General features: G+C 34.9%; 1 protein-coding gene across 1 annotated transcript in view; it reads left to right on the top strand.

The window, feature by feature from the left end:
- Positions 1-17,014, top strand: part of LOC150078489 (RING finger protein 11-like) — a 97,854-nt gene extending 80,840 nt beyond the window's left edge. Inside the window, exon 3 of the mRNA XM_090385528.1 lies at positions 14,946-17,014. Within this exon, the coding sequence (XP_090241654.1) occupies positions 14,946-15,117 (172 nt within the window). The 3' untranslated portion in view covers positions 15,118-17,014. The remainder of the gene's footprint in view (positions 1-14,945) is intronic.
- The last annotated feature ends 695 nt before the right edge of the window (positions 17,015-17,709 follow it).

The following is a 17,709-nucleotide window of genomic DNA, read 5'->3' as shown; positions in this document are numbered from 1 at the left end:
CTTATTTTACGATTGTAAAATTACTTTAATTTTTTTTAAAATTAGAAATGCTTAGCATTAAATTCCTTTGTGATTACCAAAAACATTTAGTACCACAAGGTGTAGATCACTATTGATTCCAGTAGCTTCTAGGCCATCCCCTAGGTGGCATACAAGGCATATTCAGTGTAATATAAACAGTGCAGGCACGTTTCTTGATTAGACCGGGGTTTGAGCCCATGACCACAAAATAGGAGGATGCGGAAAGGTCAGGGAATGACTACCACATATCCCCGGAACAATATGGCCTTAGTTGCTAATGCTCCTAAAACCAAAAAAAAAAAAAAAAAAATCTCGCAGTGGGATTTTCTTTGCTGGTTAATTCACTCTTGTCAAGGGGCAGGATCTTTTGCTGGTACCATTGATAGTGCCCAATGGTATGAGATTGTTGGCACCCTTAAGACTTGCACTATTCTCTATAGGTACAGAATTTAATCCACTGAGAACAGTGTGTATAGGTGCGGCCCTTCCTCACGTGCATGGACAGGTACTGAGAGCCAGCCTTCCTGGTAATCATCGCTTCTTAGTAGCTAAGTGATCAGAAAATCTTCATGTACGTTACATTATATAGATAAGCTTGAAAGTCTATGATCATATATATATATATATATATTATTTACCTTTGACTGTTTGACGTCAGAGCAAGGTACTGTGTATTCATGAAATTTTAAAAAAGGAAGAAGAACATGTTCAGCGAAAGAAATGAACGTTTGCTTATCTTATTATTCATTTTTGTAGTAATTATTAACTTGCTTGCCTGTTTCGTGTGTGTGTGTGTGTGTGTGTGTGTGTGTGTGTGTGTGTGTGTGTGTGTGTGTGTGTGTGTGTGTGTGTGTGTGTGTGTGTGTGTGTAACAGTGACCAATGCAGACTTGATGCATGTTATGTGGCACCATTAATAGCTGAAGAAAGTGGACTTAAAAATATTATTGAATCGATAATTTAAAGTTTCTAAGTAAATGCAAATTTAAAATATTATTTGTCTTTATGAAATATGATGATGATGTTTATTAAAAGTAGTGCACAGAAAATAGGCGCCTCCGTAGCCAGGTAGGAAGGAGCAGCAGTGCGTAGCACACGCTTCTTGATTAGCCCGGGTTCGAGCCCGTCACCACCAAATACGGAGGATGCGGAAAGGTCAGGGAATGACCACCGCATATCCTGGAACAATATGGCCATAGTTGCTAATGCTCCTAAAAACCAAATAACAGCACAGAAAATAAGTTTAATGTTAATTAAATGCCTGTTTTTAGAATACTTGATGTATGTTAAAGGAATCATGTTAGAGAAATAACTGTAGGTGAATTAATATATATTGCAATATCATTACAAATCCTTTAAGGAAGGATATGTTCCACTTAACAATCAAAAATGCTTAGTTAGTTGTGTGCTTAACATTTGAAATGCTAAATCAGTTGTGCTTAACCATTTGAAATGGCAAGCTGTTTTGCTCAAAACACAAAACTAAAATATGCTAGTTATATAACTCTCTTTTATTAATATAACACTTACAAAGTTGGAATTATTGTTTTAAAAGAGCCTGCTCATAAACAATGCAGCAAAAAAAGTAGAGTGAATTAAAATAAGACAAAATATGGATAAGGAATACACTTGTTACATGTTACTTATTTGTTATTTGGTTTTTTTTTTTAGGAGAATTAGCAACTAAGGCCATATTGCTCCAGGGATATGTGGTGGTCACGGGTTCGAACCCCGGTCTAATCAAGAAGCGTGTGCTATGCACTGCTGCTCCTGCCCACCTGGCTACGGAGGCGCCGTTACATGTTACATTCATACAAGCTTTGGAAAGATGTGTCTGCCACAATGGTATTTAGATCTGCTATCTAAATGGCAACACAGGTAGCAGTAACCCAAGAGAAATGTGCCAACTGTGTGGTACTACACAGGGAGGTGCAGTGCTCCAAAATGGTAACCAGTATAGAGAATTCATAACACCTAGAGAGCTATATGGTATGCCGTATCCAAAGATTTAAAAAGATAATTGGGGGAAAAAAAGTAAAAAGCTTGAAGAGGGAAAAGTTGTAAAAGGAAAGAAAATCTGAATACAAAATTTTTAGTTCCCAAGCTGAAAGAAATCATTACGACCATTTGAGGCCCATTTATACATTATAAAATAAACTGGCCATGTGTGTGAATCTTGTAAATATAATAAATATAAAATATATTCCTTTTAATCCTATAACTGAGCATCCTTAAAAGTCGCAACTCTCCCAAGTGAAACCGTGAAAATGCATGGAATAAATACAGCAAATGATTTAAAACTGTAAAGATAACAAATACTTCCTAACATATTTGTTATCTTGACAATATAGTGGATATAAGAAAAAAAAATATATTTTTCATTATTTTAATTAATTTATTTTTTCTTATAAATTAACATTAAATTAGGATTAAAAATCACCACAAGAGCTGGTAGACATTTTCATAAGCATATAAATACACATAGAGATCTCTGTAATATCTTTTGGGTATATATGGGAAAAATATATATTTTAAAGGAATAAAAACTTTAAAATATAAGTCTTATAGTAGGATTTTCCATATATGCTTTGTTTTAAAAATATTTTTAAAAACTTAGAGAATATGAGCCAGATTTCCTTTCACTTTTCTGCACTTGATCGAATTTTTCAATCAAGCACATATAATCAGATTGCCAATAAATGTTGACAGTAAATCTGCAGATGAAATCGATGATATGGCATTGTACCAAAGGTTTACTATTTCATTTTTAGTATTGTGGACAATAATGATTCCCATATGGAAATGAAGTATAGCCTGCATTCCTGATTTTGGTGGAAATAATTCCAACAAAATAGAAGATGTAGATGAAGTCAAAATTATTATAATTATAATAACAGAATTTTAAAATTCATAATTTATGTTAATTAATTGAATTTTGGCAATTTAAATTTTCAAGTTTTTATTTTTTCAATGTTCTGCATATGCTCACACAGCTGTTGCTGGGTTATAAAAGTGGAAAGTTGCATCTTTTTACAAGTTGGCTTTGTTGAGGGGAAACAACATGGCTTTGTTAAGGGAAGATCATGGTTAATTTAGCGTGGTATGCTATTTTGACATAGTTACTCATGAGCTGGATTTAGGGAACAGTTTTGACATAGTTTATTTGGATTTTAGCAAATAATTTGACTTGTGACTTGGTCACAAGTCAAATTCTTGTGAGAGGTTACCGTATTAGCATTAGCTTGAACAGGTTGTAATTCCTGGAAAGATTCTAAGATGGATTGCTGGGTGGCTGCAGTGAGGAAGGCAGAGGGTTGTGATTAATGGATATTCTTCAGATTGGTGTAACATCAGGAGTGGGTCACTCAAGGATTGGTTGTTGGGCTACTCTTGTTCCTCATTTTCATAAATGACATCGATGAAGGGATAGAAGGCAAAATTTCAAAGATGTCAAAATTTGCAGATGACATAAAGATTGGCAGAGTCGTTAATCATCGATGGAAAAGGAGTGCTCCTTAAGGATGACTTGAACAGACTTCAAATATGGTCAGAAAAGTTGTGTCTTAATGCAGCTAATGCAAGGTCTTGGGAAATAGTAACCCACGAATGGTGGAGTTGGATTAAAAAGAGTGGGAGGAAAAGAATCTGGGAGTTACAATACAGGCAGATATTAAGTTTTCTGAACACTACTGTAAACAGGCAGCCAGGAAAGCCAATGTGTCCTATCGAGATGATTTATCAAACATTATCCTGTAGAGATGGTGAAGTTGTAATCCCACTGTATAAGGCAATTGTAAGACCACATTTGGAATACTTTGTTCAAGTATGGAGACCTCATCTGAAAAAAGACATTTGAGCTTCTTGAAAGGGTCCAAAGACAGGCAACTTAAATGGTGAGATTGGCAGGAGGATGACTTTAAGAGGAAAGACTGATTATGTGAGCTACAGAGCTTGGCAACCAAGCATCTCAGAGGTGACCTGATAGGGTTTATATGGCTCTGAGAGGGATCAGTAAAATGAATGAAAGAATTCCAGAACTAGGGGTCATAAATTCATATTACAGGGTTTGAGGTTTAGATTAGATTGTAGGAAATTTTATTTTAGTCAGTGAAATGTTGATTGCTGGAACAAGTTGCCCTTGCAGGAAAGATTGAATAAATGAGGCTGACAGTTTGAATAAATTCATCAAAGGTCAACTGAATAGGTACTTGTGTGAGGAGGGAAGCCTTGTTTTTTTTTTTTTTTTTTCCCCTGCGAGTGCAGCAAAAACCTATGGTTTCCTTGCACTATATGCCAAATAATATTACTCTTACTAATTCCATTTTAGCTGTACCATTCCAATAGCCATTAGTTCCTGATAGAACCAGTTGAGAGGGTATACCATAATGCAACGGCCTCCGTAGCCGAGTGGGCAGGAGCGGGAGTGCAGTAGCACACGCCCTTTGAGTAGACCGGGGTTCAAGCCCCTGACTGCTGAATATGGTCGATCTGCCAACCCGCACTGGACCAGAGTGGCAGATTATGGTCCATTTCCCTCAACATGAGTTGTTGAGGAGGCTTCCATCCTGCAGTGGGTTGATAATGGCTGCACTTTACTTTTTTACCACTATGCAACAGTGATATTATATATTTAAGGGATCTACTTAAATATCTCTTAAGTAGATCCCTTAAATTATATTTAAGAGATCTACTTAAATATATAACCACTGTCAGTGGTAAGGGGAAGGGGCTTTGCTTTTAACAGGTTTTAGACAATTTTTAAATTCCTTTCAGTAGGAAAAAAAATCATATTTTACCAACTGCAAATTCTAAATGGGTGGCATAAATGAAGATAATCATAGAAACTGCTCAGCTTTTTATACCAACTAAAAGATATTGTTCAAGGTTTAGATCTAAACGGATGTCAGATGAACTGAGACCAGTTGGAGAGAAGAAAAATTAATGGGATGGTTATAAATTAGCAGAGGGACATGGAATCCAACAGTAATTACAAACTAATCTGCAATCTGGTCAATAAGGGAATTGGGCAAGCAAAGGCAAATTATGAGAAGTCCCTGGCTAAGAATGCAAAGAAAAGTAGCAAAGAATTCTTTGCCTATGTTAACACTTAGAAAGAAAGGGATGATCAACATTGGCTCACCAGATATGAATGGCTTAACTATTGATCCTGTTCAGATTCCTGACAAACTAAATAAATGTGTCGCATGCACATTCATGTGTGAAGAAGTTTTTAAAGATGGGACCACCAGAAGTGCACAAAGTTATAATTGGGAGCTAAATGATTTTGTGATAGCTGAGAAGGAAATGGAAGAGAAATTGCTGAAGCTAAAAGTAAATAAGGCACCTGGGAACTATTCAGTTATATTAAAAGGAGCAGAAAAAGAGGTATGGAAACTCTTGGCCTTTATTATGAGATCCTTCAGTGTAGGTTTCCATAGATTGGAGGTGTGAATATGTCTCCTGTTTACAAAGGAGGCCAAAGGATGACATGATCAGTTATAGATCTGTATGCCTAGCTTCTGTTCTGGGGAAAATAATGGAGTCATTGATTATAGAAGTACTGTATTGCAGGATTGTCTTAACAGAATCACTATTATAGGCAATAATTTAATTAAAGAAATTACAGCATGCGTTTGTTAGAGAGGGAGAATCCTATATTGCCAATCTGTTTGCTACTATGGCACAGTAACAAAGGAACTTAATGCAAATAATAATTTTCACATCAGATGTCTAGGTTTCAGTAAAGCTTTTGACACTGCTCCACACGAAAGAATGCTTTACAAATTGGAGAAGTACAGCATTAGGGATATGCTACTGCTGTGGATAAAGGGATAGATGAGCGACAGAAGACAGAGGATGGTTATAAATGGACACGGCTCTCCTTGGACTAATATATTTAGTGTAGTCCCTCCGATTTAAGTACTGAGCTCCTTACTATTACATTATTTATTAACAATATTGATGAAGGCATATCAAGCTTTTTTTTTTTTTTTTAAGTTTTCAGATGATACAAAGGTTGGCAAGGAGGTTAATGATAGGAATCAAGACATTCTATTGCATTAAGACCAAGATAAATTAGCAGATGGACTGGGAAGTGTGAATTGAGGTTTTAAAAAAAAAAAAAAAAAAATCTGTTTATATTCCGGAACAACCACACAGTCAGAGAAGGTTCACAAGATAGAGTGAATACAAAAAACAGCACCATATTCAGCAGTCACAGGATTGAACCCCGGTCACTGAAAGCATGTGTACTTATTAGCATTAGTTGAGGCATATGATGCAAGAAAGAAAGCTTATACAGCATCAGCCAAAAAAAAACCTTCCCATTTTGCCCATCCAGTTACTCCAAATATTTGTCTAGTTCAGCCTTAAATTTATTTAAGCTATCAACTTCCACAACAGATGGAAGTCTGTTCCAGCAATCAACTACCTGCTGGCTAAAGGCAAACTTCCACACATCTATTCTACAACTGTCTTTCCTCGATTTGAACCTATGCCCCCTCAGGTTCTTAATCTGAGCAAGCAGAAGTATCCCATCAGCATTGAGCCTGCTCAAACCATTCAAGGCCTTAAATCCTGATGTGTGAATGTAGATGCAAAATACTCATTTAGTTTATCAGCTACTTGAGCAGGATCATCAATAGTTGAACCATCTATGTTAAGTAGACCAATCTGATTGATTCATCCCTTTCCTTCTAGAGTTTACATAAGTAAAGAATCTACCTTATGTACCTTCATGCCTGACCAGTCGGCTATGGTGGCCTCAAGGCATTGAATATGGGCAGCATTAATCCCAGAATAACATATCCAGTTAGGTGATATGGTATTCTCAGATTGTTCTCTGAACTCAAGGTGTCAGAGAGCAAAAGAGACCTAGTGGTAATTGTACAGTCCAAAATGAAGTTGGGGAATGCAGACATGCTGCTAGAACAGGTCATTGTGTTCTGTTCAGTGATACATGAACTTTACCAGCAGAGACATGTAAGTGATTACCCCATTGTATAAGACAACAGTTAAGCCACATCTTGAGTACTGCATACAGGTCTGGAAACCTCATTTTAAGATAGTTGCATATCTCTTGGAATAGGTGTAGAGAAGAGCAACTAGATTAGTCAAGAATGCAAAGTGGTATTCTTACCACGAAAGATTTTTTTTTTTTTCTGCAATTGAACTAGACAGTTGTGAAGAGACTTGAAGTGTTTAAAGCTTTAAATGGATTGAGTAAACTTAATAATGATGGTATTTAACTCTTTCTCAGATAGGGCACACAAGGAGACATAAACTTAAATTGAAAAATTTCAGAATAGATGTGCAAAAATTTGCATTCACCAAGTGAGGGGTAATTGATTGTTAGAACCAAATACCATCTGGTGTTGTGGAAGTGGATAGTTTGAATAAATTTAAGGAAGAAGTAGATATATTATTAGAGGGGATGGCAGTGAGTTGAGTATTATTTATTTATTTATTTATTTTTTGGCTGATGCTGTATAAGCTTTCTTTCATCATTTGTCACTGCTACTAATAAATAATAATATAAATAATGAATACAAGAAATAAATATAATGTACACGACAAAAATAAATGGAATAAGCACGATTCATTGTACTGTAAATAAAGAGAAATTTGTAACCATTTTATGCATGGCTCCTAAAAGTTTAATAATTTTTTCCAGATACAATATTGTATGTATAATTTGTGTACATATTTGTACCTATTTATACATAAATGTGTTTTGATATTCTACATTTTCATCTTTAATAATGGCTGCTTGTATAACTGACAGTTATGCAAGCAAAAAAAAGGATACATCATCCAGTCAGTCTAGCACTCGGTGCAGTCTGGCACTAGACATGTCTCTACCTTTGATAAGATTTAATATTTCCTTATTAAAAATTTGGGATTAAAAGAAACATCAATATTCAAATTGAGTAATAAACACACAGTGAAAGTGGACTACTAATATCTACATTTGGACCTTACTTTGATCTGTAATAGTACCACAGATAAGGTCAAGGAGGCCAAGGTTGCATATGAGAAAGCATTGGTTAAGAGAGCAAAGAATGGGGATAAGAAATTTTTTTAAGTGTGTGAAGAAGAAAGCTAATCAGATCGGATCCTTGTGCACTGTGAGTGTGGCAAAATCTTAGGTAACCCAGCTGATGTTGCAGATGAATTGAATGGGTTCTTTGCATCAATATTTATTGAAGCTGAGCCAAATGAAATTACTGATGTCATAATTACAGATGATTGTTTATTAGAAAAACTTTCGAGCATAAAGGCAAGTAAGGCTCTTGGAGTTGATGGCATATACCCTGTAGTTTTGAGATGGGGGGGACGAGGGAGTGTATTGAACCATTCAGATTAATTATGAGGGCATCTTCGGATTTAAGGGAGATTCCTTTGGATTGGAGGTGCGAATATATTGCCAATACATAAAAGCAGTTCTAAGAGTGAAGTTAGTAACTATAGGCCAGTTAGACTGACTTCAGTAGTAGAAAAAATCGTAGAGGCAATGATTAAGAGTGCAATCCAGGGACGTTTAGATAGATATGGCATTGTGAAGGACACAACATGGCTTGGTTAAGGGAAAATCATGCTTAAATAACTTAGTAGGCTATTTTGACACAGTTACTCATGAGCTGGAACAATTTCAACAGTTTATTTGGATTTTAGCAAAGCATTTGACTCTGTCCCTCATGAGAGTTTGGAATTACTGGTAAGATTCTAAGATAGATTGCTGGGTGGCTTCAGGGAAGAAGGCAGAGGGTTGTGATTAATGGATATTCTTCAGATTAGTGTAACATTATTAGTGGGTTCCCTCAAGGATCGGTTCTTGGACCACTTGTTCCTCATTTTCATAAATGATATCAACGAAGTGATAGAAGGCATGATGTCAAAATTTGCAGATGACGTAAAGATTGCATTCGTTAATGATCAGCGCTAAGCAGGGCTCCTTCCGGATGACTGGAACAGACTTCAAAGATGGTCAGAGAAGTGTCATCTATGTTTTAATGCTGCTAAATGTAAGGTCATATACTTGGGGAATAGCAACCCATAAGTTACACACTTGGTGGGGTTTAATTAAAAACAGTGGAGGAGAAAAGGAATTTGGGAGTTACAATATGGGAATATATGTAGTTTTCTGAACAGTGTAAACAGGCAGCCCGAAAAGCCCATGGTGTCCTATCAATGATTTATCAAACATTATCCTGTAGATAGGGAGGTCATGATCCCACTGTATAAAGCAATTGTAAGATCACATTTAGAATACTGTGTTCAAGTTTGGAGATGTCATTTGAAAAAAAGACATTGAGCATCTTTAAAGTATCTAAAGGCAGGCAATTCAAATTGTGAGATCAGCAGAAGGACCTTAAGAGGAAAGAATGATTATGTGGGCTACAGAGCTTGGCAACCAAGCACCTCAGAAGTGACCTGACTGAGGTTTATAATGCTCTGAAAGGGATTATTAAAATGAATGAAGATGAAATTCTTTTATTAAGAATTCCAGAACTAGGAATCATAAATTTAAATTACAGGGGTTGAGGTTTAGATCAGATTGAAGGAAGTTTTCTTTTAGTTAGAGAGTCATTGATTGCTGGAACAAGTTGCCCTCACAGGTATTTGAGGCTGACATTTAAATAAATTCAAAGGTCAACTGGATAGTTACCTGTGTGAGGAGGGAAGCATATAATTTGTATTTTCTTATCTACTTGTGTTTTATTCATAAACAAATGTATTGAAAGCAGCTAACATTCATATTTCCACCCACATTTTTTAAGCAAGACAGAGGTGCCTCTATCAGTTTATTTTCTCCTCTTTGAGGGCTCTAAGGCATATTGAAGAATCATATGATGCTAACATATAATATATGCAAGAGTGGCTAAATTGGACTTTATTCTTTTTTACACATGCTTAAAAATTCACAGTTGGCATTTCAGTGCTACTTCAGATTCCATCTAATGACAAATCATATACCAAACGATTTTTTTTTTGCAGTTTAATTCCAGAGCCATAAATAGAAAACTTGGAATATAAGTCAAACAAAATACTCTTAAAATGGGTATAAATTTTCCAGTGCACTAATTCTAACTGCTAATAATTTTGAGTACACATGCCCTTACATCCTGTCAGCAAAGTTTACTTACCCAATCATCACCACCATTTAATAAATACTCCTAGGAGATCTGAAAGAATTTTTTAAGGAATATTTCTTCCATCCAAACCAAGATGCTTTGGTTTGGATGGAAGGATGGCTCTCATATTTATGACAACTTCTGACTTTTTTTAAACTTTTGTTCATTCCTATTTCTTTCTAAGCTAAGCTATATAGGTACAGAACAAGTTTGAGAAAAAGCTGCAAGTTAGGATTAAATTTAAATGTCTAGAATTTTTTCCAGACATGATAGACCTTGAAAGATTGGGCAGGGCTCAAGGGAAAGAATTATTTTCGGCATGGTCTGTGCTTGTTAACAGGAAAGACTGTTTTGACAGCAGGGATGAGATGCATGTAAATAGAAAGACAGCAAGAATATTTAATGCTAATGGGATGGAAAACTGGTTTGTTTGAGGTGCAGGCTGATAGTTTAATGCAATTTCATCTTTCCTTGAGGGCAAAAAGATGAAATTGATTCTTGCACTGCTTTTGTTGGGGGGGGGGGAATTACAAAACCGATTGGATGCCTTGGTGGGACAACCAAATAAATGTGCTGTATTAGGGTTACTAAGAGCAAAAACAGGTGCGCGGCACACACACACACACACTTGTAGTAGATGCACTGGTATTAGTCTTAGACTAATACCAGGTGAATCGTAAATAAATTTGATAATTTAATTTGAACACAATGCATACAGAAAGGACATACAGGACAGGAGCTGGGGGAGGGGGGAATATGCTCTTAGTTAAGCACATAGAATCAAAAGTGCACTAAGTTGACATGGACAGCCAGTGTCCAGTGTAATGTTGATTCAGTTTAAGAGCACTTTTGGGGGAAAAAGTGTATCCCCCCAACTAGCAGTTTTCTGACCCTCCTAACACTGCCTCGATAGCATCAGCAAACATTCTCGCACCCTTCTGTTTAAGTGTATCCTCTCCATATAAAAAACTTCCTCCCCTGTTAACAAACACAGTCCCTGCTGAGAAATTTCTACTGCATAACGTTGTTGTAGCAGGGTTGTAGGAGCATCAGTGATTAAGGCCATATTGCTCTGTGTATACTGACTGTAAATTGTGGTTGATTTTCTGTTTGCTGGACAAAAAAAAACAGTTTCCTGGAGAAAAACCATGCTTCAGACTGACTAACTCAGCCACATTGTGAAAAAGGCCCATGAAAATTCTTCACATCATCAATGGGACTTGAACTCAGGTCTTTTCCACACAGCTTGGAGAGGTTGACGATTCTACCAAATTTGCTACCCACAAGGGCTCTGCTGCATGAGCCTTGTACAATCTTTCAGGCCTGAATTTATCGAGGCTCTTATCGTGTACTCCTCTTATATCTGGGCAAAATACTAGACACTTTTACACGTAATCCTAACTTGACTTTTTCTCAAATCCCTATGCCTGTTATGTATATCTTCAGATTGCCAATTCTTAAGCTCATTAATACAATATCACCTTTTATGCCCTTAAAAGATGATATGCAATATATCATCATTAAATTTTATATGATTTGAACCTTTTTTTTTTATGTCATCAACAAATATTTGGCTTTTGTGATCAGAGAGACAAGCATAAAGATAACTGGTGAAAAATAACAGATTAGGTGGAGACCTCTGTGGAAAGCCGGTGAAATGCAGAAAGGAAAGATGCATGTCCATTGATGAGCATCCTGAGATTCAAAAAAGATCTGCAGAAAAAATGAGAAGAGAAAAAATTCTGTAGGACTGCAGTTTACACAACAGAATTTGGCAGCGGACTGAGTTATTATTAGTAGTGGCAAATGATGCAAGAAAGCAAGCTTATAGATGCAAAATACCTGTTCAGTTTGTCAGCAACCTGAGCAGGGTCATCAATAATTAAACCATTGACATGCCTTTCCTTCTACTGTTAATATAAGCAAAGAAGCCTTTGCTGCTGTTCTTTGCCAGAGACTTCTGGCAAAGAACAGTAGAGTAATTATAATCTGCCTTAGCTTATCTAACCTTCTTTGCAACTTGATTGAAGACTAATTTATACCTACCATAGGTTTCTGTATCACCAGATAATTTATATGCATCCCGCCATTTTTCTTCTCTGCCACACTCACCAGTTCATCCAACATCTATTTAGGACTAAGCCTTGAACAGTATTTCTTAGTTGGTATGAAAAGCCTAGTAGCCACAATGATTATTTCCTTGAATGCTTCCCATTTAGAATTTGCCGTTGGTAACATCACCAGTTGATCCCACTGCATAGAATTTAAAAACTGTCCGAGACCACTGTAGTCACTTTTACAAAAGCAAAAGTCTATCCCTTTATCCTTAACAGTAGTTATGTCTGTAAGTAAATTCCACATCAGTACACTGTGATCGCTGCCATCCAGTAGGTGTTTTACCTGCAGCACTTTAATGCATGAAGAATCGCTAGCGATAACCAGATCACAAGTACCAGGAATTGAAGGCAAGAGAGATCTAAATACAGAATGTTAGCATGTTTTCAGGTGTGATATACAAAGCGAGAGATGATGAGTAGGTTATTCAATGAAGGTCTTTTAGGTCTCAAAACATAGTGATTACAGTAAATAAGTAAAACCGAACTTTTATGATCGTGAAGTAATATTTCCAAAAAACTTGGGCTGTGATTTTTTATTATAGTTAGTAAGATTGGATTTGTTTCCACCTTTGGAGACTAATGCAATGTGAGCCTGTCTAAGACAGTATGGTACTCACCACAATTAGAAGTTAAAGAAATTATCAATTACGGGTAATAATTGCACTTTTCACAAATAATACTGTACACAAAGTTACAGGATTGGGGCTATGTGGTCTTTGATCTGATAACTTAAACTTCACATTTAAGTGTATTTAAATTGTCAAATAAAGAAGTTTTGGAGAAGTATTAGAATATTATTATTTTATTATCATTAGCCATACAGTGCAAGGAAGTGTGAGGCTTATGCTGCACCAACCAAAAAGAAAAAAATAATCCTGCATTACCCTGAGAGAGAGAGAGAGAGAGAGAGAGAGAGAGAGTAGAAGGGAATCACCAAGAAAGCAAGAAAGAGAAAAATGATGATATCCAGCTCAGGACCCTGGGTTTGCCAAGCCCATACTCACCATATGTGAGCCCCTGGAGTAACATCTTCTGAAATGCGTGGCAAAGTGCATTAACCTTTGTCATTGATGAGTGGAAGTGACTGCAAGAAGTAAGACTGGAATCTGGATAGATATATTGATATTTCTTATATAATATCAAAAAAGAGTTAGAATTAGCATTATAATGAAGTTAATAATTTCAACATTTTGAATATAGCTATACATATATATAGCTAGCATATATTAGTGTTTCCCAAACTTTTTTGCTTTCAGACCGCTTTTGGCTTTGAAAAATAACCATGAATCCTCACATCCTAGCTCACTTAAATATGGATTGTCCAGACAATAGGTGTCCAAAATTTAAAATTCATATCTCAGAACTGATTCATTATATGTTTACAATATACCTTTTTCAAACTGACACAAAAAATGACTGAATAATAAACTACTATCACTATTTGAGTATGAAATCAATCATACCTCATAGGCTACTAGTGTGAAGATGGTGGTGTTTTTTTGTCTCACAAAGTCCTTTAAAGTTGGGAGTAATTGTGGACAACTGAATTCTCATGTTAGGTGTGACATCCGGTCTGTAAAGATATTTAGATTTTTGTTTAAAAAAAATAAGTAAACTTTAAAGTAACCATTACAAAAATTATCCACAGATCCCCTGGGAACTGTTTGCACAGTTTGGGAATCATTGTTCTAGAGCAGGGGTGGGCGACAGCCGGCCCACGACGATGTTGAATCCGGTCCCCTCGGTAAATGCATAAATATAGAAAATCCATATCTGACTTCACTCGCCGTAAACGTTCGGCTTAATTCAGTTCAATCGGGAATTGCGGCCAGTACAACAGTAACCAAGTGATTCTACGCAGCATCAAAGAGTTATTTCCTAATTATTATTGTAGCATCGATCGAACGAAGTTCCTTTGGGTTTGACTTCTTATTGAAAAAAATAATATTGGTGCGAGATATTTTGTTTTATGCCTTTTATAATTATTACAATTTTTAATTTAATATAATTTATAGCCCATAAAATGAGCCAATTAAAAAAAAAAGAAAAACTGATGCCGAATGCCGCATTTTCAATGATAATTGGACATTCAGATATTTAATTGCAAATATAGACGATAAAGCTGTTTGTTTGGTTTGTAATGAAACTATTTCCGTTTTTAAAGAATATAATCTAAAAAGGCATTTTTCAAAAAAAAACATTTCGTAAAATATAAGCTATTTTCACCGGAATAAATGAAAATTGAAGCAGAAAATTTAAAATGTGGTTTGCGTAAGCAACAAAATACTTTGAAAATTTTGTCAAAACAGATAGAGCTCTGACAAATTTAAATATTGTATTTACTTTTTTTAAAAATACATTAATAATTTGGTAATTCAAATAATATAACATTTTTTTGGTTCTGATTTTTTTTATTAAATCGTTCAATCTATTCCGGCCCGAATCATGATGCGAAAATTTCATTCGGCCCGCTGAAGAAAAAAGTTGCCCACCCCTGTTCTAGAGCATTGCTGCCTTCCTTCTTAATGAATCAAAATAAACTCAATTTTTTAAGGGGGAAAACTGAGTTTGTTTTATGAGGTATCAGTCTCTTTTAATTAATATCATTCACAATAAAATTGCAGAGACCAGTTATATAAATATTGCAGTCTTCATTTTATTCTTTTTTCTTCCAGATGTGTAATATGTATGGGAGAATTTATGATAGGTGATCCAATTCGTTTCCTGCCTTGTATGCACATCTATCATACAGATTGCATAGATGACTGGCTAATGAGATCTTTTACATGCCCATCTTGCATGGAACCTGTAGATGCTGCCCTGTTGACAACTTACCAAACCAACTGATATGATCAAATAATTGTATAAAGCTGATCTTTATGACCGTCAGAATACTATGATTTGTGGTCAGTCAAATATGCAGGAGACTTGCAAGGTCCATGCAATATTACTGTATATTAAAATATAAAATTACAGCCCTTGTTATTTCTCAGATTAATCTAGCACTGTACAGATCAAGTTACATATGTAATATTTTGATTAATGATAAATTCCACTTAAAAGTGATTCTCGGCTTAAGCTGTGAATATAACTGTGAAAATTGCTTTGTTCTAATAATGAGATGGATGAAAAATTAATATTTTTTACAGTCATGCTAATATACATTTTCTTTTGGCATGATCAGTTAATGTAATCCATTTGCAAACTCCATACAAAGTTCTACCACTACTGTATGTGCAAATGATCTGAATTTGTAATTTATTGTAATCTATAGGGGGAGAAGGTATTCTTAGTTTCTAGAGCATTTTGATGTTTTCAGTGTATTAAAAATTAGTCACTTGTTTGCATTTATTTCTAGACATTGGCCAGTTACAGATGACGTATAGTCTGAGAAACCAGATAAAAGAAATCTGTAATGAGTTTGTCAAGGAATTTGTTCTTGTCTAAGCTGCAGTGAGAATGCATAAATTTGGCTCTTTGTATGTTGCATATAAATGAATTAGTTAAACAGTGGAGGTTTTCTTCTTTTATATCTTTTTTTTATTCCTTTTCAGTGGGACTTTCTGATTATATATAGGGGATATTAATTCTAGTCTATGTCCATGCTTCTGTTTTCTGATACAGAATAAACACCTCCATCTCAATTATGATATCCAAGAATAAAATATTTTGAAACAATTATTACATAGAAACATACAAATGTAGTTACAGTATGAATGAGCTGAGTGCAGTATAAATTGCCGTGTATAATAAGGCAGAAAATTCTACATTCTAAACAGTCTTTTCTATATACTACTTTGTTGAATAACACTATGTATTTAATAGAATTAAGAGTAAGAAATTTATCTTTGTATACTGTGTGCACTTACACACACACGCTTCATATATAAATAGGTAGTTGTAGTTTGTAAATATGTATCACAGCTATGCTAGCAGTTTGTTAGTGAATAATGTACATCTTATGTTGAGTTATTTTATGGTTTAAAGAGGGGCTTACTACATGAATATAAATATTTATTAATAAATTCTAGAAAAGAAAAAAAAGTGATTTGGTACTTTGTTTTATGCTAGCTATATGTAATCATATATATGGTTAATAAATATTACAAATAATGCATGAAGGCAATAGCTTCAATTATATATTAATTGAACATCTCTGTGTGAACATATTGGAGTCTGTAGTAAATTTATTCTGGCACTTTTGTGTTCCAAAATTCTTGCTTTAATATTTAATAATTACTTAAGTATTCCCATTTCATTTGAAATTGCTGAATACAGAAAAGAAAGCATAGAAATAAAAGATGTCATGTAGTGGTATATGGATTATTATAGTGTAATAAATTATGCTGAAAAGGTGGGGAAGCAGCAGTTTTTAAATATAGTTGAATCTAATATATGGGTTAGTGCAATTGCATCATTTTTATATGTAGCCATCTACCAAAGCGGTATCTGCTGAGAATAAGTAACATCAGTCTTCTCCACTGGTGAAGCAATACATGGGAACTCATTGTGAAGGTATTCATGATATGAGATGTAATTAAAACGATGCCAATGTCTACTTCCGTAGGTGGCTACATATAAAAATGATGCAATTGCACTAATCCGTACGTTAGTCATACTGCCATGTAGCTTGAGGCTCTTGTCCAAGAATGCTTTTAGTAATATAGTAGAATCTTGTTAATACAAAGTTTAAGGAACCTATAGTTTTGTGTTCTATTATATGGTTCCCATGTCAAAACTTGACCTTTGGTTTTTGTTTACAATAATAAGAATACTATTTTGTTTAGATTTTCTTTTATTAAAAAAAACCACAAGAAAAGAAACATAATTGAAATGAAAATTTATTAGTATCATCACCTAAGGAGTAAAAGCAGAATCACCATATTTATATTAAAGGAAAAATGAAACCATGTAATTCTTTAATAAATTAATCTAATTTAAGAAAGAATCCAATGACACTGCATAGTTTACTTACATGCATTCTTAATATGATTAAAGAGGCCTGTGTGCTCTGGATTCATTATTATCAAAACTAAATTTAAAATTTTAGTTTTGATAAGGCATTCTTAAGTATAACACAGACATTATTTTAACTTTCATTTTCATTACTGGTAACAAAAAATTTCATTTTGCTTGGCAGCTTTGCTATCAGCATTGCTTAGAAGCATCGTAATCCACCTTCAACAAAACTTTTCAAATTTCCTTCTCCACACCCCATCTTATCACATTTATTTGCTGGTTTGTGTTTTTCAATGATGTCCTCACCAATCCACTGTTTGTGAAACAATATTATATTTGATGTAATACTGTCCCAAGCAACAACAACATTACAGATATCACCCAAAATATTATACTTTGGCTAATTGTCCTTTTCCTCTATGTCACAGATCAAGTTCTTTTTCAGGCAGGTTTTATATGCTGTTTTGAGATTATAAATAA

Source organism: Mastigoproctus giganteus, chromosome 11 (assembly GCF_048544385.1).
Source record: "Mastigoproctus giganteus isolate SK-2022 chromosome 11, ASM4854438v1, whole genome shotgun sequence".
Lineage (NCBI taxonomy): Eukaryota > Metazoa > Arthropoda > Arachnida > Uropygi > Thelyphonidae > Mastigoproctus > Mastigoproctus giganteus.
The sequence above is the reverse complement of the archived record's forward strand: the minus strand, read 5'-3'. Positions and strand labels throughout refer to the sequence as shown.